Source organism: Watersipora subatra, chromosome 10 (assembly GCF_963576615.1).
Source record: "Watersipora subatra chromosome 10, tzWatSuba1.1, whole genome shotgun sequence".
Taxonomy (NCBI): domain Eukaryota; kingdom Metazoa; phylum Bryozoa; class Gymnolaemata; order Cheilostomatida; family Watersiporidae; genus Watersipora; species Watersipora subatra.
In genome coordinates this window covers 24,492,118-24,518,363 of record NC_088717.1, presented here as the reverse complement: position 1 = coordinate 24,518,363, position 26,246 = coordinate 24,492,118, and the positions used below count along the sequence as shown (strand labels likewise).

Genomic DNA, 26,246 nt, shown 5'->3' with positions numbered 1-26,246 from the left:
TGTTATTGAAAACATGTTTTATCAATTAACTTGACACTGACATAGTTATTATCAGTGATGCTAGCCTAGTTCATACCTCAGTGATAAAATCCTGATAAACACTATGATTTTCTCGGTGCCTCTAGACGCCCCTGCATCAAGCGGCTCTCGATGGCAAAGAAAACCTTGTACATATACTACTAGCACATTCTGCTAACTTCTTGATCAAGGATAAGACTGGCAACTTGCCACTCGAGCTAGCCAGAGAGATGAACCACTCCAGGTGTGTGGATATGCTGAGGAATGCGCAATCAGAACAGGATACAGTCGCCGCTCAAGGTTGGCATCACATAAATTCAGTCAGATTTTGTATTGTCTGTTATGTCAAATCAAATATAACTATTTGTTTGAAGTGGTTTGCTACATGGTTATCTGTAGGTACAATGTTTCCATTGCGCGAAGGTTGCGGTTGCGGTGGTGCGTACATTGAGTTACCTAGCGAAAGGTGTTTCATTAGACATACACATGTTACGGATTAACACAAATGAGCGCTTTGTAAAACAAAAATATCAGGATTTCTACGCCAGAGGTCAAAAACGAAGGTCAGAGCAGTTGGAATTGCTCAAATTGAATTACTGAATGACTGAAGTGTGAAAAATGTTTAAAATGGAATAGCTTGCATGGCGTTTTCTTGCGCATTATTCGCAAGTGCTATTTCCATCTGACGCAAACATGAAACATTCGGTAAAAATTTGCTAATACCAATTTGTTTGATTCGCCAGTTGGTTCCATCTTGGGATGCCGCAAACTTACGGATTAACCTACGCACCTACCAGAAGTGCAGTTTATCATACACCGAGTGTCTTATTTACTCAGTTAATCAGCAGTTTGTGCGTGTGACCGCTATGAGTCAGAGAAGGGCTGCTTTAGATAGGCACTGCTTCAAGTTAGAAACGCCCGTAGGCTAACACCAAAAAACTTGAACATTAGCTTCAAAATGAGATAAAATGTAATAGTTCTCAAGTTATGAGACCCTAAAGGCGTGGTCGCACGAGCACCGAACCGACGTAGGTTCGGTTCGGAGGCTGGTTCGGTTCGTGGCACATGTCACACGGCATCCGAAGTCACTCCGCTTTCTAGATACCATACGTATAGAGGCAGGACACGGTTTCATTAGTAGTTGTTATGTATTTGAGTTAAATATATTTCTATTGTAAACAAAAAACTTTGAAGAACAATTATAAATTATAATTACACAGCAGATTTATCAGAAGATCGTTCAGCTGCTCAAAATAAATCACTCGATACAAAGATTTTGTCAACCCTTCCCATCAACATAATTATATTTTTTATTAACATACGAATGTTTTTTTATGCTGAGTACATAACAAACAAAAACAGTCTTTATCATAGTACTGTGGTTTTACATAAATAAATCAGTCAACAATACTTCATCAGGATGAATATGACACATTACTTATATTCTACACGGAAGAAAATCACAACCATTCTCTTACATTTATGCAAAACTTAAGTGCAACATTTTACATTTATGCAACACAATCACAAGTCCGGGTGAACCTTGTCGTAAATTGCTTCATGTTGTTTATTTAACAAAATAAAAGTATCGTCCCATTTCTTTTTTAACTTTACCCACACGCACGTAAGGAGAAATGTGACGCGTGCTCGCTAGAATTCTAGAATTTTAACCAGCCAATAAGAGCAAGGGTTCGGCCACAAAATTTCGAACAGTACCGAAATGGTTCGTTTCGGCTAGAAATGTCTTCGGCCAAACTTTTTACCGCTGAGAGCGACGTCGTTTTGCGTCATTTAGTTCGGTTCGGTGCTCGTGTGACCACGCCTTTAGGCTATGTGAAATGACTTGACTGGTGCTGTCATGAATAATTTACATATACTAGCTATGATTGGCCAATGCACTGTTTGGTCAAACTGCCTTGTTTCTTTCAGCTGGTTTTCAACAAACCACTCGCCAAATTTTACTGTGTACGCAGTTAGTGTAGAGGCCTCGAATATTCTAAATCGCTGGTGTTCAAAATTATATTCTTATCTGAATGAACTTTTATTTGATCTTCTTTGATAGATCATTTCTGACAGTTGGTTAGTAAACATGAGCAACATTAGAAATATCCATAAGACTCTACAAGCTATAACAGTATTGAATAATTCTTTCTTCCAGTTGTTATGAAAGAGTATGAAATCACATACGATATACAGTTAGATGTTGTGATAATGACCTATGATAGTTGTTTTATCATACACGGTGGTTGTCATATACTCGTGTTTGCTAATTTACACTTATTCTGAATTGAATTGGCTAATTTTTATGTTATTAGTTGAGCTGATAGTTCTACTGCTGACACCTCTACTGTGATGAGTACAATTGTCAGCAGTCACCTAGAAAGGATGACTTGGGATGAGTATACTTGTCAGCAGTCACCTAGAAAGGGTGACTTGGGATGAGTATACTTGTCAGCAGTCACCTAGAAAGGATGACTTGAGATGAGTATACTTGTCAGCAGTCACCTAGAAAGGATGACTTGAGATGATTATACTTGTCAGCAGTCACCTAGATAGGATGACTTGAGATGAGTATACTTGTCAACAGTCACCTAGAAAGGATGACTTGGGATGAGTATACTTGTCAGCAGTCACCTAGAAAAGATGACATGAGATGAGTATACTTGTCAACAGTCACCTAGAAAAGATGACTTGAGATGAGTCTACTTGTCAGCAGTCACCTAGAAAGGATGACTTGAGATGAGTATACTTGTCAACAGTCACCTAGAGAAGATGACTTGAGATGAGTATACTTGTCAGCAGTCACCTAGAAAGGATGACTTGAGATGAGTATACTTGTCAACAGTCACCTAGAGAAGATGACTTGAGATGAGTATACTTGTCAGCAGTCACCTAGAAAGGATGACTTGAGATGAGTATACTTGTCAGCAGTCACCTAGAAAGGATGACTTGAGATGGTATACTTGTCAACAGTCATCTAGAGAGGATGACTTGAGATGAGTATACTTGTCAACAGTCATCTAGAGAGGATGACTTGTGATGAGTATACTTGTCAGCAGTCACCTAGAAAAGATGACTTGAGATGAGTATACTTGTCAGCAGTCACCTAGAGAGGATGACTTGAGATGAGTATACTTGTCAACAGTCACCTAGAGAGGATGACTTGAGATGAGTATACTTGTCAGCAGTCACCAAGAGAGGATGACTTGAGATGAGTATACTTGTCAACAGTCACCTAGAAAGGATGACATGAGATGAGTATACTTGTCATTAGCCTGTTCTGACAAACTGTAGTTTTTGCGGAGTTGTCGCCCGTCAAGCGGGGCGAGCAAAACAACAGCTTATCACAATATGTACTCACTGCAACTGATGCATCATCTGCACTGAAAGGGAATTGTCTCTTCCGTCTATGCGACTTGGCTGCTATGTTATGTCGGGCACTCCATTGATAAGCATAACGGATTTAGCACAAAAATTTATGTAGAAAAAATAGATAGAAACGTTTAACCAGAGACCAGTCTCTGCGGTAACTTTAGTAGAACTTAAGAATAAAATGAATTAAAAACAAAATCAATAAAAACAAATAAAATCGACTGATACAAAAATACAAATAAAACTGACTGAGCTCACAAATAACGACACGTTTAGTTGCTGTTGTTGCCTAAGTTCTTAAGTTCTACCAAAGTTTGCCGCAGAGACTTGTCTCTGGTTAAACGTTTTTAATCTTATTTTTTTCTACATAAATTTTGCGTTAAATCCGTTATGATTACCAATGAAGCGACTGACATAACATCACAGCCAAGCCGCCTAAACGGAAGAGAACAACTCCCTTTCAGTGCAGCTGATGCATCAGGTGCAATGAGTATTGTGACAAGCTGTTGTTTTGGTCACCCCGCTTGACGGGCGACAACTCCGCAAAAACAACAGTTTGTCAAAACAGGCTAACTTGTCATCAGACCACAAAGTGTCAGAGCTTCCACAGAATTATCTTTTTTAACAAGAGTACCGTTTCTTTTTTGTGTTTTCATTACTCACATATGCTTTTGCCGTTAAAGCATTTGCGACTCTACCCATCAATGAAAATTTTAGATAAAACAAATCCTAATCCAAGACGAGCTGTTCAGGACTCTTTTGAAATTACCCTTTATACTATGTTGAAACACAATTGTATGCAGGGCTGTCTCTGTTTTAACGTCAATCAAGGCAGGGACATGGGATCACTAGTGGTATAGCTCATCTACATGCTGGTGATAATGAGGGTTCATTCATTTTGTTTCCACGATGTGGTTAATTCACAAGTTTGTGTCATCGCAAGATGCAAATGACAATAACCTGCCCTTCAAATGATTTTGGTTACTCGCAAATTTTTAATGAATGTTTCTTGCTTGCTAAAGATAAAAAATGGCACTTGCAAATCATGCCCAAGGAATGCCGCGCAAGCAATTCCATTTTAAAGAATAGAGAAAGTGTGAATATTATGATGCTTTATTATGTATCTTGAGGTGTTGACTGATGTTCTAAAAAAAGAATCAAGGAGATCGACCCCCAAGAAGCTGAGATATAGCCAGCCAAACACAGGTCTACCTAATAACGAATCAGAGGAAAAACCCTTCGAAAATCCCGAGAATTGTGATGTATGAAATCGACTTATTGGACACGTGCTGGAGTTGCGCACCCTTACCGCCATTACGTATACTGATTGTTTTAGGCTACGAAATGTGAAAAGCTTCTCGCGATAGTAAAGAATTTAGAGACTAGCTCTGGTTTCTCAGGAAAACCAAGCAAACATTGTGTGGTAAAGGCAGTTGCCCACAACCCTCTCCATGATTTTTCAAAGCAAAAGAGCAGATTTTGACTATACTGTCTCAAATTTTAACTCTATTTCCACGGATATGCTCTGAAGATCTTCTGTTCAACGAATGGCGTGTGTATAGTCTATATTATACGATATTCGTAATTTGCAGTTTGTTTAGAATAAGAAATGGGAATGTGAATTTTTGTTCCTTTATCTTTCTACTTTGTACCTACTGCGGCATTCAGTTGATTTTCAGGATTATCGCCACTATTTACCGACTTTAAGTTCACTACAGTCATAATTTTAAAAAGAATAACTTGACCGTGCTGCTCTTGCTGTAAGAAAAGAAAAGGATACCTTTTGATTTGATTCTTCTATTTATCTGTTATCTTATCTATCATCATTTTTATGATTAAACTAAGAAATTATTTTTTATGATAAATATAATAACCATATTGCATATTATACAAAATAATAATATATCTGTCTATAGAATATATTATGTAATTAATATAATTTGTAGAAAATTCCAAATGATAACCGAGATTGATGATTGATTTAATTGATTCCATTTAATAGCTATAGATAAAAAATCTGAACAGCGCTAAAGATGAGTCTGAATAAGGAAGCCAAGTGGGAGAACCACAAAACTGAACTGAACTAGCAAGATAGCGAAATATTGCGAAATAATAGACGTGTGTAATTATTTCATGCTAAAACTAATCTACACGTCAGAGGGACTGGTTCGGAATTCTCAGAGCACTAATTGTTAGGCCCGATTCGATTGTTCTATACTTCCGGGGATTAAACCAATTAAAACGCCGTGATTGTTATAGGAGAGCGCATTAGTTGGCTTAATGGACCAATGGCACACAAGTCGATTTCATGCGCCATATATTGATGCTAATATGAGGATTATCAAAACATTTATGTCTTTTGGTAGACCTGTGTTTGGCTGGCTATATTTCAGCTTCTGGTTGGTCAATCTCCTTGATTCTTTTTTAGAACATCAGTCAACACCTCAAGATACATAATAAAGCATAATAATATTATGCTTTCTCTATTCTTTAAGCGTTTTCCTCATTTCAGCTGTTTCTACTTCAATATGAGCAGTTCCCAGTGTGTCGCTATCACCTCTGACGTAGAATTCCTGATCAGTTTTAACAAAGGATCCACCTTAATTCACAACATGCTAACTGTCCATTAAAACACCTGACACTGGTCACAAGATAACTCAATGTGTGCAGTTTCAAATTCACATCATCCTTAGAATGGAAACATACAATGATTCTGATTTTCAACAGCCATTTAAATGGATGTTTGAGCGTTCTTTCAGCTAGAAGAGCTTATTATATCTATCAGTACTACAATCCACCTCCTTAGATTGCTTTGATTTTTCTATAATGCATCCTCTTCTCAATTCCTCCTATTATGATCTATAAACGCGTCGAGAGGTGCTGGCAGCATAAGCATACTTCTGGCTGAGAGCAACATGAAAATAGTGCTCCATTATGGTTATCTGGAGAGCTTCAATAAAACTCAGGTTTTCTTTTTTGCAGTTGTTCATAAAAACAAGTCATACATGTTGTTATGGCACATCTATGTCATGTTATTACACCTTGTTATGTATGACACCTTTATACAGGTGTCTTACATTAGCTCTTTTTCACTACGGATCGTCTAGTCGTATCAGGATAATATTTTTATAGCTGCATGAAAATAATTTGTCAAGAAAACTTGCCTGTTAAAGGAATAGTTGCACTACGAAAGGCTGACTTTTATTCATATGATAAAATTGCAGAATGAGAGATAATTCATATTTGCTTGTGTTACGGAAAAGCGCCGTGACCAGGATGGTACAGACTGACCTCCTGGTCGCCACGGTCACAGGACCGAGCTTTCTGGTCATTGGAGAAGACTTGGCCACAATTGAGAACGCTCAGACCACCAAGTAAACCGAGTAAAAGAGCGAGCATAAAATAAAGAGAAAAGTGGGCGGAGCCTAAAAAAGAAAGCATATTTAAGGAACAAGATTTGATTGTTTTTTTGGCAGAGCTGTATGCGCGCACTCTTTACATGTTTACATGTGGCTCATTGCCTGTCACACATGTACACTTATGTATATTTATTAAATATATACATGTTTATATTATTGGTGGTTAATACTCGGTGTGTTTACTTGACTGTCTTGTAGAAAGTAAAGGGAACCGGCAGTTTCCTTTACTTTCGAGGATCTCAGCTTGTAGATCGATCTCATCTCCACAAGACCGAGTCTAAAAGCAAGAGCATTCTTGCCCCCTGACAGGCCTTATGCTGGAGACAGCATCACCGTACTCTGACGGTTGGCGAGTACCTGTTTGAGTGGGAGATGGAAAAAGATTTCTGTGAGCTCGGTAAGCTGAGCCTGTCTTTGATGCGCTTCGCGCCTGGTTCGGTCTTTACCCTAGGCAGGCTTGGTGTGAGCTGAGCTTGTTTAGGCGAGCCGCAGCCACTGTTCTAGGAGCTTGCCTTTCAAAAGGACTGTTGGCCAGGGAGGTCTACGGTGACCTGCCATCCCCGTACAGAGCCGACATGTCTGGAGCTGTTTTGCAGCTCTGTAAACCACGCCAGCTTACTGCAGCATCTACTGGTAGTGCCAACGACCACACTGGCAGAGGCTGTTCAGGCAGGAACCAAGTTCTTTCAGGTCAGGCCAGAAGGCTGTCTTTCAGCGGATGTCAGGACACTGGAGCAGGCAGCTGAGGAATGGACTGCAGTGATCTAGGACCAAACTGCCAGCTAGCTGTCATCCTAGTGCGGCAGCTGAAATAGCAAGTCCAGCAACTTCAGAAGGAGAAAGGTCGGCCTCAGGAGGCTGCGTGGAAGCCACTTTGATGGTTGGGGTGTGGAGGCCAGGATCACTGAGCACAGAGTGTGGAGATCGTCGAGACTGCCTCAGAAGCTGGAAGGAGCTCTATGAGAAACTGCAGAACCAGAAAAATGGCTAGAAGCAGCAACAGCACGACCAACTACTACTTGCTTCAGGTCACAAACTGTTTTTCCGGCAAAAGGACGTATGCCGGTGCCTTGTCGTAATGGCCAGCTCGACAGGCCGCCAGTTGGGCATGTCCTGCTGGTAGAAACTCCAGTCCAGGAGATCTGGAAGGGTAATAGAAACCTAAGACAGAGGAAGTCTGAACTTGTGACACTGGCCGAGATGGTGGTGAAGGAGATTCTGGCTGTAGCTCTCCGGAATTATTGTAAAGCTCTGAAGGAACTGCAAACCAAGTCTCTGGAGGACATCACATACATGGTGACATGCTCTGAACCAGACCGAGCCACATTAGGCTGCGTTGCCAGGAGTGCGCTCAGAGATCGGCTTGAGGGACTTCGGCTGGTGCAACGTCGAAAGCCCATTTTAACTGGCAGCCTGACTTGCCATACGCCTTCTTTCTAGCTTGTTTAGACACCCCAGGAGCCTGTTTCAGGAGTGTGGTCCCCAGACACTTGCTCGAAACCTAGTCTGACGACAACCAGCCGGCAGGCAGTCGGAAGCCTACTTTAAAGGCGACAGGGCCGACTTGCTGTACGTCTGTTGATATGTCTTAGCAGAAACTTTAGAGGGCTGCCCCGGCAGATTCAGGATTGTTTGAGCTCCAGGAACTTGCTTTGCAAAACAGGGGTAGTGTAAAGCCGATCAGGGCGCAAGTGCTGGACCAGCCCTATTCTGCCAGTTACTGCCTCTTCGGAAACATAGAGGAGTGGCCTGTCTAGTTTCTGATCGACACCGGATGCACTACGAACTTGCTGAGTAGGCACGTGTATGACAAGCTCCTCCTGTACGGGAGGAACTTGTTGGAGAAGTGTGACAGCCATGGTCTCATGGTCAATGGGATCTGGTTAAATCTTATGGGGTTACACACCTGCCTATATGACTCCAGAAGATAAAGACCAAGGAGGTATTTATGGTGAGCCCTATCAATGAGGACGCCATCCTTAGGATGCCCTTCTTAGTGGCTCATCACTGTGCTATGAAGTTAAAGAAGCTCGTGATCCCCGTGGATGGTCGGTCCCTGCCCTGTACGGACAGGCATGGGCGATTGTTACCCAGCGAGGTGCAAGTGGTACGAGACATTGTAATGCCGGCTAAGACCATGAGAAAGAAGACCCTAGTCGAGATAAGGGCTGAACTAGAGTTGGCAAAACATGGGTTGAGGACCCAGAGTTTAGCCAAAAACTCGAGACCCAACTAAACGAGCTCTGAAGGCAGCTCCAAAGTGGACAGGAAAAAGAACGGAAAGGCAATGTCTTGGGAGAGTCAGCTGGCCTGCGAATCTCTCGCAGGTCTGTTACTACTCAGAGGGTGGAAGAACACCGTTTGACAGCCTCACGCCGGCTTCACATTTTCACGGCTCCATCGAGCTTGTCACGACCAAGAGCATTTGACTCCCTCTGTGGGATAGATGAGCCAGGGCAGCGACACCACTGGAGGAGCTTGTGTCTACCCCCTCTCTGGAGCCATAGGGCCAGACAGACTGACTTGCCTCAGAGTTCCACTGTTCCTTGGAGTTGGTTTTAAAGAAGATAGGACCAGGCAGTTACTTGATGACAGTCGACAAAGGTAGCAGATGGCTATGTGGACTAGCCAACTCATCAAGGCCCGGTGCCTCAGAGGAGCGGATGGAGTGTTCGCCAAAACTGAGGTAGCCAGGTCGGAGTTCGGTACTCGTCATCAGTGGCTCTGGTCACAGCGGCTCTTCCCTCCTAGCTCAGAGTGGACAATCCCCAGGGCTTCCATTGAGGGAATGTTACGGCAGATCGTCTTGACCAGGGCTATAGAGATCGACCTCCTGGTCACCACTATCACCGAGCCAAGAATTCTATTGACCAAAGAAGACTTGGTCACCGTTGAGAACGTTTAGACCACCAGGTAAATCGAGTAGAAGACGAGCATAAAATAAAGAAAAAGTTGGGTGGAGCATTAAAAAATAAAGCAGCGTATATAAGGAGCAAGACCTAATCATTTTGGCAAAGGTGTACGCGTACACTCTTTCCATGTTTTAATGTGGTTCATTGTCTGTCATACATGAGTGTTTATGTATATTTATTTATTAAACATATCGTTGGTGGTTAACACTCGATGTTGTTGCTTGACTGTCTTGGGGAGATTGAAGGAAACCGACAGTTTTCTTTACACTTGTTAAATTTGACTAGCTATCAATATATTATAAACCTAACAATTTTATTTTATCTCACAACATAAATGAGTTTACACACTATGTTTTCATGACACGGATGATGTGGATTTGGATTTGTTCGCTCGTTGAGTTACTGTGAGATGAGTATTTCAATAAACATTTACATGTTGCGGATTAACGCAGCATTTTGTTAAAAAATCTAATTCTACGCTGCAGGTCATAGCTGCGCGCTCTTGTCTTGCTTGGCAGAATGTTGTGGAAATAGAAATGTCTGAACTGTGAAAAATGTTTAAAATGGAATTGCTTGTGCCGCAATTCTTGCGCACCATTGGCAAGCGGTTTTCATTTTTCCTAAGCATAAAACATTTGATTAAAATTTGCGAGTAACGAAACTCGCTTTACTCGCGGGTTTTTGCCGCTTCCATATTTGTGTCATAGAAGCATAGTGACAGTTAAATATTAAAGTGAACACTTGTGTCATCTATGAAGGATCTAACCTTTTGGCTTCAGGCAAAAGCATTGTTTATCTTGGTTGGAGTGGATTCTTTTAGCCAGAGCCTAATCTGGCTAGCTAGGGTATAAAATGTTAAGCAATCTGTAACTGACAGGTCAAGACTAACAATTGCTGTAGTGGCACGATAACGCCTGGCCATGCCATTTAGTAGCTGTTCTTACAAGGTGTGTAGAGAGTCATTCAAAGTTCTGAATGCTTTCCACAGAAGTGCAACTCCGGTCAACGCCGAAAAGACGTCTCAACCGAAGAAACGCTGTTGTTTTCCGCTCTCCTTCTCTGTGCCGCAGTATGTAGCAGTGTTGTTAATTCAAACACTTGTGTGATTTGCTCAGAACTAACTCAAGCTAGCAGTTGGCACTATTTCTGTCTACACGCTCACTCATTTTCTATTCAAACTAATATTACTCGTTTCTTGTTAGCAGAGCCAGATTTTCCTTTCTCGTTCGCAGAGCCAGATTTTCTTCCTAATGCAATCATTTGATGATAGCAACTAAAGGTGGCTCATGACAGCACATATTTGCCAACTAAGTGAATTAAGCTTTTGTGTTTTTCTTTATTTCTTTTGTAAATATTCAAACTAGTTATTTGCGTTTTTATTATGTAAATACATGGAATTGGTTGATTGGTTCAGCATTTTTATACTAAAGTCTATTATGTAAGCATTCTTTGCTCCCTCGCTTTTATACTGACATTGGCACTGTGCGGTTTTTACATGTTTGGGTCACTTTGGCTATTATGTTTATAGTGATGAATGTCTAGTTAGCACATCAAGAAGTTAGTTTAATGACTATTTGTAACCAGGGGGGTTGACTCTCATAATTGAAAGACGCGATAAGACCTGACCAATGACAAACTGCCGACCTTACACTTCAGGGTTTTTGCAGCGACTGTGAAAGTAAATGAATCTACTTTTGGGTTGTAATTTTTGTTGTGTGTTTTCCGTAAATTTCATTGTTAAATAAACCGAAACATGCAAAAAAATTCTTTTAAATTTTAAAGTTATTTGTATGCATCAATAAATCTCTAGTCTTAAATCTCTCAAAATATGTTTATAATGTAATAATGTTCAGAAATCTTTTGAGTTAAGAACTCTGTCAAAATTAAAGCTAAATGTACATCATCCATAAATGGTATCATATAGATTTTGTATAAAATTCCTGGTGATAATGTAGGCCTATGTATGGCTGAATGCCTTAATAACACTTAAATATTAGCATGTATGATTACGCTAGTTCAAAACCCTGATTCGTCGCTCATGTTACTGTCCTAGTTTGCCAATTGTTAGTTTTGTCTTCCTACTGGTCAACAGTTGAAAATCAGAAAAAAATATTGCCAAGGAGTTGAATTACGTAACATTTGGAAACGTTTTTAAATTCACGTTTTACAAAAGTGCTAATACCGCTTCACAGTTTGATGTTTTAACCGACAACATAGACATCGATTAGTTATTTGTAATGTAGAATTTTAATGCATTGCAGTTCAATTACTAATTAGTCATCATCTTCCTTGTGGCTGTGATAATGATAATGATAAATCATTATATTGAGCAGCATTTTATGTTATGTTTAATTTTGATAGTCTGATTGTAAAAAAAAACTTCAGTCTTTGTAATAGGCGGTTCTCCTGTCATTTAAGTTTTTTGCATCGTTGCTAGTTTAACACAAATTGCTAAAAGTGAATACAAAGATATATCTAAGATGAATGTATATACATATATTACATTATTATATTATACAACTTTTGCTTTACTCATCAATGCTCATATCTGGCTAGATCTACTCACTGATTAGTATGCTGGTATAGGCCTGTTGATTGGCCAGTCTATAGTCCAATAGAATTCAATCATCTTCAGCTTATATTTGGTGATGAAAACTAAATGCCATCTTCTCTAGCAACTTTTCTAGTAAATTTCTCTAGTAACTTGACATAACTGTTTAACCACCTTTTAATTTCACACTTCTGCTTCTGCCTATTACCTTGACAAGTTCTATTTCAAACTGGGATTACCAATTGAAATGAACAAAAGAATTAATGGTGAACAACGTTAGTTGTGACCCTATGACCCCTGCCAATACAAATTGATTTGATGAGAAGATCTGTAATCATGTCAATATACTAACATAGCTACCATAAAACCTTTATTTGAATGCCATGTCTCTCTATTTTTCAACGCTTCTCCTATGTGATGTTTTATTAGAGGTGACGTTCAAATAGAGAGTGGAGTTGTATTTTTCGAATAGCTCGTCAAAATTTCGGGATAATAAGTTCAACCCTTTCATGGTCGAAGTGATGCAAACGTAAGCCGGGTACAGTTATTAATTATTTAGATGGTTTCGCTTTCAAAGTGTTAAAGAAAAGCCTGTATAGCTTTGGAGTTAGAAAACAGACTTTGATTATTGCCTTGAGTAATTAATCTTGAATCTGTACTACTATTTTGAGGGTACAGTTTGTGCTTAGCACGCGTGCACAAACTGTTCATGGGGCTAAAAGTTTCTCTTTATTTGTCAAAAAAGTATGTGTTCCAAATGGCAATGCGTAAGAATTTTGTTCTGCTAAAAATTGTTTGGGCATGTAGTTTTGATGTTTGAAGTGATCTGACTGCCAGGATGTTTTTTCAAGATGAAAATTGACAAAACCTAATTGGGGTTAAAATGTTCCGAAGAAAAATATGTTCAAACTGACGTCACTAGTTGCTAGCGTTGCTATAGTTGCTATCGGCTATTGTGTTCAAATTGCAGCGTTACAAGTCTCTATTCTGTCGATCTCTTTGCAGCTATAGACATCATAATTGCACTTTCACTTGATCTGAATGTTTTAACCGCGATAAGGTTTCTCAAGTTTAATTGATTGAAATCGACAAAACCTGATCGCGGTTAAAACGCTCAAGATTCAAAAGAAAGTGCGCATAGAATAGAGACGAGTAACGCCGCAGCTTGAACGCAATAGCCGATATCAACAATGAGAGAGACAGGCAGCCGCATAATTAATGGCTTCATTTTGGCACATATTTTTCTTTTGAGTGTTTATCCACGAACAAGTTTTGTCGATTTTAATCTTAAAACATCGTGGCAATCAAATCACCTCAAACATCAAAAACAATCTCAAATGATAGAAAAATACCTATACAAATAAAAAATACTGATAAAATCTACTAGAATTTTGTACAATTTCATCTTTAAACCTTTCAAAGTCTCTTTATTTGCTCAACAAAGCGATGAGTTACCATCTAATTTCAATTTTTGCCAGGGCTGCAGACCGAGTTGCTTGAAGTAGCCAGCTGTGACCTCAGAAAATGTGAAGACCTTGCTAATTTATTGGATCCAGAAAAGGTCATGGCCTTGGTGAATATGGATATTGACAAACATAGCATTCTGTACAGGTATGTTATTTTATTTTTGCACATTTTCTGTACACCAGATGGTTGATGGATAACAAAACTAATACAAAAATAATATCTACTCCCTCTCTCTCTCTAATCGCATGTTCAGTGCACTCTGAACGTTGTGGCGACAAGCGCAGGAAACCTCCTGTTGCGCCATGCTTTGGTTTAGTCGGTCAAGGACAAAGTGTAATACCTCAACTGGTCTACCCTTGCAAATCCGGCAGCAAAATTAGTGGATTGTCTAGTGTGAAGGTTGAATAAAGGTCATCCAAAGAACGAAGTTTACATTTTATGATACCTTAAATCGACATCAACTCGGATGTTTTTAGGTGGAACATCAATTCATACATATCTGCATGAACTTAGGCCTACATCAAATTCTAACAAATTTTATCAGAAAGTAGCAATATTTTTCCATCATTTGCGATTGCTTTTGATTGATGGAGATTATTTGACAGCCAGGATGTTTCAAGATTAAAATCGACAAAACTTGATTACGGTGTAAAAACGCTGAGAAGAAAAATATGTGCGAAATGACATCACTAGTTGCTAGCGTTGCTATAGTCGATATCTTTGCAACTTTCTTCTTTGCAACTATGGAGGTCATAATCGTGCTTCCGCTTGATTTGAGCATTTTAACCGCGATCAAGTTTTGACGATTTTAATCTTGAAACATCTTGACAGTCAGGCGACCTCAAACAACAACAATAGCAAATGATAGAAAAAGACCGATACTTTCTACTTTCTAATAAAATTTACTAAAATTTGGTGCAAGTTCATCTTCCATGAGTTTGCGAAACTTTTTCAGAGCTTGTACCCTGAAGCGAGGAGATCTCGTTGAGTGGCTTATCAGGAATGGTGCTACCCCTGAGTATGACAAGACATCTAAACAAACCCCACTTTACGCGGCATGTCGTGCTGACTGCGTAGAGGCTGTGTCGGTCCTACTGCAGGTTAGACAACTCCTATTGTTTTAACAGACTATGGAAAGAGGGGTTAGACAACTCCTATTGTTTTAACAGACTATGTAAAGAGGTTTATTTAATGTTTTAATAATCGTGTACAGTAGACGCTCCTATAACGTAAATAATCCGATCTAGGAATGTTTTATGTTATAAGGAATTTACGTTATAAGAACAGTAAAATACATGGAAATTGCCTAATCCGCTCCAAGATCATTCCAAACTCACCCCTTTGGCCATGTAAAAAGGAAAAACTTGACTTAACTTGATTATTTGTGAGCTGTACCGTAACTGCAGCATTATTGGTTTGCATCGACAACTTTTCTCCTTTTCATGATACATTTTTTGATGTTCATTTACAACGATTCGCTTATTTTTTTAAACAGCAAAGTTTATTCCGCAAAGTAAAACTAATAACAAATATTTTATACGTCTACAATAACGCAAAACAACAAAATCTTTTTACCATTAAAAGTAGTTTTACCTGTTCATCGTCTATCACTATCCAGGGGTCACAGTTATAATAAAGATAATTTTTGTTGATACTCCAACTCGTGAAATTCAGATTGGTAGACCGACGTTGTAACACCTGCACCAATCGATAGCCTTTAAGTATTTATTAACAATTGCACAGCTATTCTATTCGCTTTTTTCTTGACACATTTAACGATTCATCATGATGAACTAGAATGCCGTGAAAGGTACATGTAATAAATATAACGCTAAACACATGACATGTTTTCTTCCACAAGTTCGGCAAAATAAACAAACATTCAAATCGATTTTGAAAACTCGCCCGACTTGACACATTACGGTATATGGAATTTTTTACATAGTAGGAAGCAAAAACTTCACATAAATTTTTACGTTATCTGGAATTTACGTTATAGGAAGTATATGTTATAGGAGCATCTACTGTATCAGTTTAATGCTGTGTTTCAATGGAAACATAGTGTATATCAACATTGAGTCTAGAGCTTCTGTCTCAAGGTCAGTGAGTGGGTCATTGTTATTTGAATGTGCATGCGTGTTTATTTGCTTTTGAAAGTTGCCAGGTGGTTATTCAGTTACTGCTATTAAAAGAGGAATTTGACTCTGTCATATTATCTGCAATGGCTAATATTCCATTGCTTATAAAGAAACTGCATGTGTAGCTGACAGATTTTAACTATTGGTCAAGTCTGAACATAGCTTAATGATTACTTTCATAAAAATGGGTTTGCCTTCATTATTAGCATAGCATGCAAGAGTAGTATATAGTATATAGCAAGTATATAGACATTGAAGCCAAAGTCATATGAGAACTGCATACAAGTTTATGTATATATTGTATATACATCGAATGTATATCATATATGTATCGTATATGTATATGCCGTATGTATATTGTATATATATCATATGTATCGTATATGTTTATATATATATCGTATATATATATCGTATATATATAGAATGTATACGTAGTATGTATATCATCTATATCATATATATATATATATTGAATATATATATCATATATATATATATGATATATATATTTTTATCATATGTATATCGTATATATAGCTATCATATATGTATGGTATATGTATATATATCATACATATAGTATTGAATATATATATATATATATTGTATATATATCATATATGGTACCTATAAGCAGTTTATATATTTATATTATTATTGTAATTTAAATTATAAATAAATATAAATTATTTATATATAATATTTATATTGTATATAAGTATGCATTTTTATGTAATATATGTATTTACATCTTTATATCTTTATTGCGCAGTTTATAATCTTTTTATAGAAAAAAATCTTATTTATGGTGCCATGAAAAATGAATAAATAAAAAGGTATTGTCATGCGGTGTCATAAATGCAAAAACAAAAAATCATACAAAGAGGACTTGAAGTTACACTTAGATATACATCTTATATCATTTGATAAAAGGTTCAAAATAACTTACAAAAATTATTGCAAAGACTTAGCAATACAATTGTTCAGTGCATCTTCGGTGAGTACAAAATAAAATCGTTGCCCCGGGGATATCGCAGTTTACAGATGTTTGTTCAATCATTTCAGAAGTGTGTCCATGTTAGTCCACCAAATTGCCTACATATGTGTATACAATAGATAGATGAATATGGTGATAGGACTTTATTGTATCTTTCTAAACATAGAAAAAAAATCGCAATGTTTTTGAGCGTTTTACAGAGGTTTCCAGAACTGGTGAAGGTGGTGACGAGCCAAGGTGCTGGCAAGTTACATTGTTTACACTTTGCCTGCCAGAATAGCCTGGAGTTGCTCAAAGTACTCATGGAGTATCCGTACAGAGAAGGTTTGCTTGAGGTGAGATTTGCTTGGAGAGCTCCTAGCTAACCAGCACAACAATATAATGTTCATGTTTAAAACGTGTTTAATAAGGAGTTTGCAAAAGCCTGCCATTTTGTTTGTAGTACCAGCACACAGCAGACAGAAAATACTGCTATAGATCAGCTTTTGACGTGAACGTTCTCAACTTCACCCTCTGGAGCCCGCTCTATTTTGCTACAGCTGCTAACAAGCCAGATATAGTTCGGTATTTACTGCAGTACGAGATACAAGGTTTGTTTCTCATCATTTCTGTACATTCTGCCGGCGGGTGCTTCCTTTTTTAATTTTCATGTTCTAATTTTTACGATATTCCTTCTTCCTTTTTTGTAGTTAATCTTTTGGCTATATTTTCTTTGTCTCACATCACACCTTTAGTCTCACATCACACCTTTAGTCTCACATCACACCTCTAGTCTCACATCACACCTCTATTCTCACATCACACCTCTAGTCTCACATCACACCTCTATTCTCACATCACACCTCTAGTCTCACATCACACCTCTAGTCTCACATCACACCTCTAGTCTCACATCACACCTCTAGTCTCACATCACACCTCTAGTCTCACATCACACCTCTAGTCTCACATCACACCTCTAGTCTCACATCACACCTCTATTCTCACATCACACCTCTAGTCTCACATCACACCTCTAGTCTCACATCACACTTCTAGTCTCACATCACACCTCTAGTCTCACATCACACCTCTAGTCTCACATCACACCTCTAGTCTCACATCACACCTTTAGTCTTTTTTAGACTGTCATTTGTGCACTATTTGTGACAGTTTTATTTGTTTCTTACATTAGTTCACAACTTTTTTGTAGTTCACCATCGTTTCTATTGTTAACTCTTTCTCAACAAAATTAATATTTTTATCGGGACATAATTAAATATTTGGTACAACCTAATATTCGACAGGAGTGCCTATAAATTGTCATAACTTCAAACCACGCAGTTTATAAAAACTATTTTTATACCAAAACATTAATCAGCATAATATTTACATCAGCTGATACCATAAAAGGCTACAAATGTGTTGCAGAATGAGTTCAGACACCTTTTCAACCATTTTCGCTACTTCTGTGGGCATGTTCGGAGTCGGATGAGTTATCAATATTATTATAGCGTACGGAATTATTATTACTGTTTAAAATAAAATAATCACGCTCAGTAGTACTAATCACCTAAAATCCATTGATCTGCATTTAGTGAAACCTCTGTAACTGAAATACGTCTGACACGACTGGTCATTGCTAAGAAGAAATTGCGATAAAAACATTAAGTTTTTGTAAAGTGAAACTAAACTCATGGCCAGCTGTAAGCTTTTTTTATTTGCTCACTGCATGCAGATGATTGTTTTCTTTTTGTTTAAGTACAGATATGATAGGTCAATTGATTAACTACTTGATAATCAGAATCATTCTAGTACTAAGCGTACTAAAGCTTCACCACATGGCTCTTGGCCATAATCGCTGTGCCGAGCTGTTTTACACGACTCCTCGTACTGGGCGAAAAGTAGAAGTAGTTCACTGCTGTTCTGTAGTTCATATTCACCAGGTGATCTTGTACCTTTAAACTAGTCATGTCTCCGGTCAATTCTCTAGGCCACCCGCTCTCTAGCTCCTTTGGAGACCTCTCTGAATCTGACATCCCTCAAGCCCTTGCCAGCATTGGAGAATATCTAGAGCCTTATGAGCCAGTTAGGAGCATTCGACCTGTTGACACCTGTCAGGCTGCAGTTGACTCCACTACACCCCTTCACCATGCTGCAAGAAAGTGAGTTATTTGTACAATCGATGTTTGGTGATTATAATGGTTACAGATCTAGTTTCAAGAAGGCCAATTACCTCAGTTGCTGGAGAAATGACATAAATTTGTTCACTTTTTCTCAATGGTATGGCAAATGCAGATGGTCCTTATTAGTATTGAAAATTGAAGGTCGTTCTAGGGTTACTATTACATAAGGTTATGCTAGCTCACCTTAAAAATATATTTTTCAAAAGTTAATCATATATTCCTTACGTACATGCATGCATACATATACGCATACATATACGCATACATATACGCATACATATACGCATACATATACGCATACATATACGCATACATATACGCATACATATACGCATACATATACGCATACATATACGCATACATACACGCATACATATATACATACATACATACATGCCGGCATTCATATATCTATATACATGTATATCAGTACACTAGCTGTGCTACTCGGCGATGCCCAGGTATTAAAAATCAGCTTATAAACACTGAGAGGTAATAAGAGTTGCCTGCCACTTGCTATTAGCCTGGCACATTGCCAATGGATAGTTTGAGTAAGCTTACTAATAAGATCTATCGCTTTTCATTACGTCGTGATGGAGAGCAGTAGCGTATTTGCTCAAATATAGCGCTATAGACATATATCGCCTAATGCATACATCAAGCTCGTGTGGCTGAAGGGGAAAGGTGTCGGTATGGTGAACCTGGGGTCTGAGAGCAAATCTTCTGAGATACGGATTATTAATTCCAAGATTTTAATAGCTATAGCCAGAACTACACATATGCCCACAAACTTTGAGAAATATATATATAGATACTGCATGTACACTTACATATATACATATACGCGTACATGCATATATACATACATAAATGTATGCATACACGCATATTTACAGGTAGTTTCACTTAATGCCAGCCTTGGAGTTATGACACCATGTTAAAAATTGTAAGAATAGTCACAAATATCCTTGAAGAAACTAAATGAAAAGAAAATATATTAATTTTTCTTAAAACCGTTCAAGTAGCCACGAATGTATATATATATATTATACATAAATGCTAGCCATGACATTGCTTGAATGCATGTACGGTAGCAGTGTTAGGCTGATATCTACCATAGTTGAAGCATTATAAAAAAAATCCTATTATACATAAAGAATAGGTAAAATTTCGGAAAATATACTGCAATGCACTCTACGTTAGCCTAACATATGTTTACATGTTTGATCACATGCAAAAGCTAAGCGAACAAGTTAAAGTTTAATGCGCTTGTTGAAAGTTTACACTTATTGTTAAAAAGTCAATAGAAAGTAGATAAATGGAAAAGGTGGAGCAGTACAGCGTAAATAGCCTATGCATATGCAGCGGAGACTCGAGGGGCGGGGGATGAGTTCCTTTAATGACAAGGTCTTTACAACTACCCTTGTCATTAAGTGAGATTTACCTGTATGTATGTACATACATACACACGTATGTACATAGATACATACAGAAATACATACACTATTCATTCAAACCATGCAGAAACTCTTGACAGATTACACTAGTCACTAGAAACCATGAGCCTGAAAGATGCATGTAGTTTGTGTCATTGCCCTTGTTGCCTTCCCATTGGTCAATTGCATTTCAGGGTTAGACACTCTCTCCTGAAGCCAATCAAATCAGAAGGCTTGATTGGCACTCAGTTTTATCAAACTGCTCTAAATAGACAAAGTCAGGCACTCATCTGCGGAAAATATCAGTAACGCATCTTCATAATAAGTTAAAGTTTTATAGAGTTCAGTTGCAAAATAAAAAAATAATGATTTCTGTAAATAAAATAACAGAAAGATCTGGTGGATGTAGCTTACAATATTAATCGAGAGAAACCAAAATAATCGGGTGGTTCAGTCCTTCATTTGAACTGACGTACTCCCGTACTCTGTTGGCCTAAATTGATTGCAACTGTCAAACACGGGTTGTGCTAATTTGATTTACAGCATTGGGAGCAACAACCAGCTGGTCCTGCTGGCACTATGGCTTTATCAGAGCCAGTGTAATTCTAGGGTTCGAACTCTGTACCAATAGCCCATTACATTGAAGAGCTGAACATTATATCCAAAACTAATCATTATTTCACAGCTAGAAATCTTTGTAAATGGTGAGAATGCAACTCCTACTTTTAAAGGCCTAGCGCTTTAGTTTTTCTTGAACTTAATTTCACGAGACTGTGACATGTATGAATTTTCAACGAGGGTTTCTTGTAATCAAATGTCATAATGATATCTTATAGTGGCTACTTGGAGATAGCTCAACTGCTCATCCAGCATGGAGCTGATATCAACCAGGTCTGTGAGTATCAGGAAGGAGGATCTGTCAACTCGAGGAAGTACACACCTTTCCTGTTTGCCGTCAAACAAAGTATGATATCTACTTCTTAACCGTATGCTGTCAGCATTTAATGTTTGTCTCAATTTGGTTTCTTATATCATGTCCCGACTAAATCGACCATGCTGCCGTGATTGTACCTTTGAGTGATAGAACGCTAAAACTCAGCGTATCCATGTGGTTCTTGTTGTAGTAACTTTTGAACAGTTTGTCATCTTAAGGTCTCACGTCTCTATTTGTAATCAGAATATTTTATCATATTTACTAGTGAAATTTAAAAGTCATCGCTCGGTAAACCAGAAAAGATTCATCATATTAATGCTGATAGTTATTATTTGGAAAGAGGTTAACATTTATCATCTAATGATTAGTTGGTTATGTATTTAGAGTGTCTTCTAACAGTTACTGATTATGAAACTGTTACTGGGATGCATTTAGTGTACAAAGTTTGTTATAATATAGGTAAGAATCTGTATAATTTGGTTATTATTATTACTATTGTTGTAACAAATTCTGTCATTAATTAAAGTCCTGAACAAGTTTGGCGTGAATATTGCAGACACTATTAGAACCTTCAGTTTCATTAAACGATGAGTCGGATGTGAAGCATTATGGGATAGCCATTTTAAAGAACTTGCACGTGGAACAAACAGAATTTATAACGATCATATTATTCTAACCTTTAACAATTCTTTAAAATATGACATGGAGGGGAGCAAATATCAACTTTTGGGCAAGAAAGCAAACGAATACTTTGTTTTTATCAGCGAAAGCATCTGCAACCGACAGAAATAATAAGACAAAATTTGTAATTTTCGCTTTATAGTTAATGTGTTTAAAACATGCTACAGCTCTTTCATAATCTGTCTTTCAGGAGATAAGGAGATGATATCCTTACTGCTCAAGAGCGGAGTGAGAGATGACAACTCTGAAGTGCTCCGTAGCTGTTTCAATTCATCTAATCAAGAACTTGTCACATTTATACTCAAACACAAGGCCTACGCTGATCATCAGCACATGATGGCAGCTAGCAGGTGGCAGGGCACGGTGAGAGCCAACAATGTTAACCCTGGAACAACGCATGATTACTCTTTATTCTTAAATGTATTTTGTGTGTGATAGGCTACTGCTATGTCTGCGTTAGTGTACAGTATATAAGGGTTTACCTTGGATTGATGCAAATTTAGTTAACGATAGCAGAGTTTTGTGTGTTAACGAAGGTGATTATTTTTGCCCTATTCAAGATTTTTGAGTGGCCACTGTTTTCAGAGAATGCCAAACTTATTTACTAATTGTTCCACTAGGTGCTAGTAAAACTAGTATAGGTTCTAACAGGAAGCTCCCAAAATCAGCGAAAGATCACACTGTATTTATAGTTACGTATAAAATTTTATTGAACAAAGTACAATCATACCTCTGCATTACGATGATCTCGACTTACGCTGTTTCAAGGTTACTAATGTGCCCCATAAAAGTATCTAAAACAATATTTAGCATGGTTCCGTTTTAGCGTCATTTATTATTTAAGTGACACAAACAATTGTGACGCAGCATCCAGCGTGCAAGGGATGAATATGCTTTGTTGCGCTTGTGGTGGAGTTGCAACATCAGTCTGCCAGTTAGTTTTTGGGATATTCCATTTTTAATGTGCTGCCGATTTTCGATCTCGTGTCTGCTTAATTGTGTTTTTATTTTTGCCATTCATTAAGGTTCCAGTAGAAGCTAGACTTTTTTCATGGTAATGTGTCACCAGCATGGAGGGGCAATGTGTCACCAGCATGGATGGGTAATGTGTCACTACCATGGAGGTGAAACTAGATATTAATAAAAGTTCAGAGTTATATATTCAAGATGTTCCGACTTACACTGGAATTTGAGTTACACCTCATCCTAAGAACAAATCCATTTTGTATGCCCCAGGTATAAACATTCGTTTAGATGTTTTGGTTTTTTTGTAAAAGAAGCTAATTATGTACATTTCAGGATGAAGCAGATGCTTGCAATGATGTACATTCCGCTGTTGGCATCAACTGGCATGGCGTGAAATTGGCAGGACAGATCGCTGACGAATGGCTTTATGAGTGTAGTCTTTATATAAACCCTTCCATGCCCAGGTATAGTCCCTTACATGGTTTCTCGCTAACAGAGACCAGTCTAAGTTTTGACTGAGAAAATGTCTTGGTCATCTGGTTGGGCGTTATTTTGACTTGCTACCCCAACATCCGGTACTTTCTCATCTATACACTCTGGTAGGATGTATCTTGGTTGAAAAGCGCACAGCGCATCCTTGAGGAGAAACTTACGCTAATTTTTTAGTAGATTTTATCAGACAGCATCGGTATTTCTCTATCATTTGTGATTGTTTTTGACGTTTGAGGTGATCTGACTTGTAAAATTTTATCACGAGTAAAATACTCAGATCAAGCGAAAGTGACTGGAGATGGTTTATTTTAGAGCATCTTGTCTAAACGCCATCACAGTCCTGGATGTCTCTTCTACGGGAATTATATCACTCCCAGCTATTGTCTTCTCCCTCCAGCACCTCGTCTTCCTCAATGCCGAGTCCAATGAGCTCAGTGCTTTACCAGACTCTCGAATATGGAAGATTCCCAATCTCAAAGAGGTATTTACGAGTAGCATTTGTGGTTGAAGGAGGGAAAACGCCTGCTGAGTCAATGAATAAACTATTGCTAATATGCATCTCCGCATTTCTAAAGAAAAACAAAAACAGAGCGATCCAAACTGAATTTTGGCTCGAAATTTTGTGTACATCAAAATTTTCAAAAGTTTTTGGAAATTGCTCTATTATAGAGGATGTGCTTATAATTTTTGTGTATATTTTGTTTGATAGTCTGCTTTTTCAAAAATATATGTATGTAGGAATTAGTTAAAATATATGTATGTAGAAATTAGTTGAAATATATGTATGTGGGAATTAGTTGAAATATATATATGTAGGAATTAGTTGAAATATATGTCTGTAGGAATTAGTTGAAATATATGTATGTAGGAATTAGTTGAAATATATGTATGTAGCAATTAGTTGAAATATATGTATGTAGCAATTAGTTGGAATATATGTATGTAGGAATTAGTTGAAATATATATATGTAGGAATTAGTAGAAATATATGTATGTAGGAATTAGTTGAAATATATGTATGTAGGAATTAGTTGAAATATATGTATGTAGGAATTAGTTGAAATATATGTATGTAGAAATTAGTTGAAATATATATATGTAAGAATTAGTTGAAATATATGTATGTAGGAATTATTTGAAATATATGTATGTAGAAATTAGTTGAAATATATGTATGTAGGAATTAGTTGAAATATATGTATGTAGAAATTAGTTGAAATATATATATGTAAGAATTAGTTGAAATATATGTATGTAGGAATTATTTGAAATATATGTATGTAGGAATTAGCTGAAATATATGTCTGTAGGAATTAGTTGAAATATATGTATGTGGGAATTAGTTAAAAATTTTAGAAGTTAATAAACCGCTATAAATGTTTTGCGCCAGTTATCATGAGTGTAATTATTTTTCAGAGTTGCTGATTATTCAGTTTCACTCCTGAAGCAATTTTTCCTATTGATTCGGGTAACAGGTGTGTGCAGCAGGAGCAGAATTTACGCTCAAATGCCTTGCCCTTTCTTGTGAGACTTGAAATCTTCTGACCCTCCAATGAATTCTGCTTAGCACAAAGTTGAATTTTTTCTATAGACATAGTGTAGACACAGCTTACTTGAAGCTTTCAAAACTAGTTTTTCATATTTTTGTATTTTATACTTTTGTAAGTTCATTCAGAGAATCAAAAGCTCACTGTTTGATTGACTGCAATAAAATATCTACTCGCTGTCGTAACCTTTTGGTAAATTGTTCAAAGTTTAGGATAAAAGCTTTAATAACTTGCTTTCCTTCCTTTTCATTACCATGTTACTAGAGTAATTGTTAATAGGGACCTGCGTCTCCCGTGATGAGTGAAAATCTGCCTGATAAAAACTAATTTTTCAAATTATATAAGTCAAAATTTTAACACCAGAACACTTGAACTGCTTTATGAACATCGTATTTATTTCCTATATACTAAGTCAGTAAATTGAAATTGGTCATCTTTTATATTATATTTCAACTTTAGTCCCAGCTTCAGTATTTAAACTTCAGTATTTTAGGCCAGATAATTCACTTACGTGTGTGTACGACAGGCGTAGTTAAGACTTCATCTTGTCTGAAGCATCGTACTTAGGATTAGCTGGGTTCATTGTGAGACGGAAGTCCTGTGCTTGAAATTTATGAGATTTATGTATTTTATGCATCTATATTTATGTATTTTAATTTTTTTAGTGTGTTTTGTAATTTTCAACGAACAATTTTTAACTGCCAATTACTGAAAACGCGAAAGGTGAGCCGAGAAGTAGCGAGGGGTTACAGTGACTTACTCAAATCATTAAATTTCATTATTTCATTTGTTGCAGGTGTGCTTGAACAAAAACAAATTTGATGAGGTCCCAGTAGGATTACTACAGTTGCCAGTGTTGGAGAAGCTGTCAATCTGTGAGAATAGTATCACTGCTGTGCCATATTTCTTGTGGACAGCCCCCAAGCTAGTGGATGTCAACTTTGCCCGCAACAAAATTAATAAGGTTTCTCATTCTCCTTCTGAGGATGGTAGTAGGAACCCAAATATGAGGAGGGCAAGAACATTCACCGTAAGTACAAGATGATAGCTAGTCCTATGAGTGTCACCTATATCCTGTCACTGTGTGTATGAAATGCTAGCTCTTTGAGTGTCACCTATTTCCTGTCACTGTGTGTATGAAATGCTAG

General features: G+C 37.6%; 1 protein-coding gene across 1 annotated transcript in view; it reads left to right on the top strand.

The window, feature by feature from the left end:
* The first annotated feature begins 229 nt into the window (after window positions 1-229).
* LOC137405697 (leucine-rich repeat serine/threonine-protein kinase 1-like) overlaps window positions 230-26,246 on the top strand; it is a 92,686-nt gene continuing 66,669 nt past the window's right edge. Inside the window, exons 1-11 of the mRNA XM_068092052.1 lie at window positions 230-318; window positions 13,751-13,883; window positions 14,695-14,839; window positions 17,078-17,212; window positions 17,320-17,467; window positions 18,850-19,021; window positions 21,315-21,442; window positions 22,284-22,456; window positions 23,393-23,523; window positions 23,864-24,032; window positions 25,895-26,128. Of these exons, the coding sequence (XP_067948153.1) occupies window positions 249-318; window positions 13,751-13,883; window positions 14,695-14,839; window positions 17,078-17,212; window positions 17,320-17,467; window positions 18,850-19,021; window positions 21,315-21,442; window positions 22,284-22,456; window positions 23,393-23,523; window positions 23,864-24,032; window positions 25,895-26,128 (1,638 nt within the window). The 5' untranslated portion in view covers window positions 230-248. The remainder of the gene's footprint in view (window positions 319-13,750; window positions 13,884-14,694; window positions 14,840-17,077; window positions 17,213-17,319; window positions 17,468-18,849; window positions 19,022-21,314; window positions 21,443-22,283; window positions 22,457-23,392; window positions 23,524-23,863; window positions 24,033-25,894; window positions 26,129-26,246) is intronic.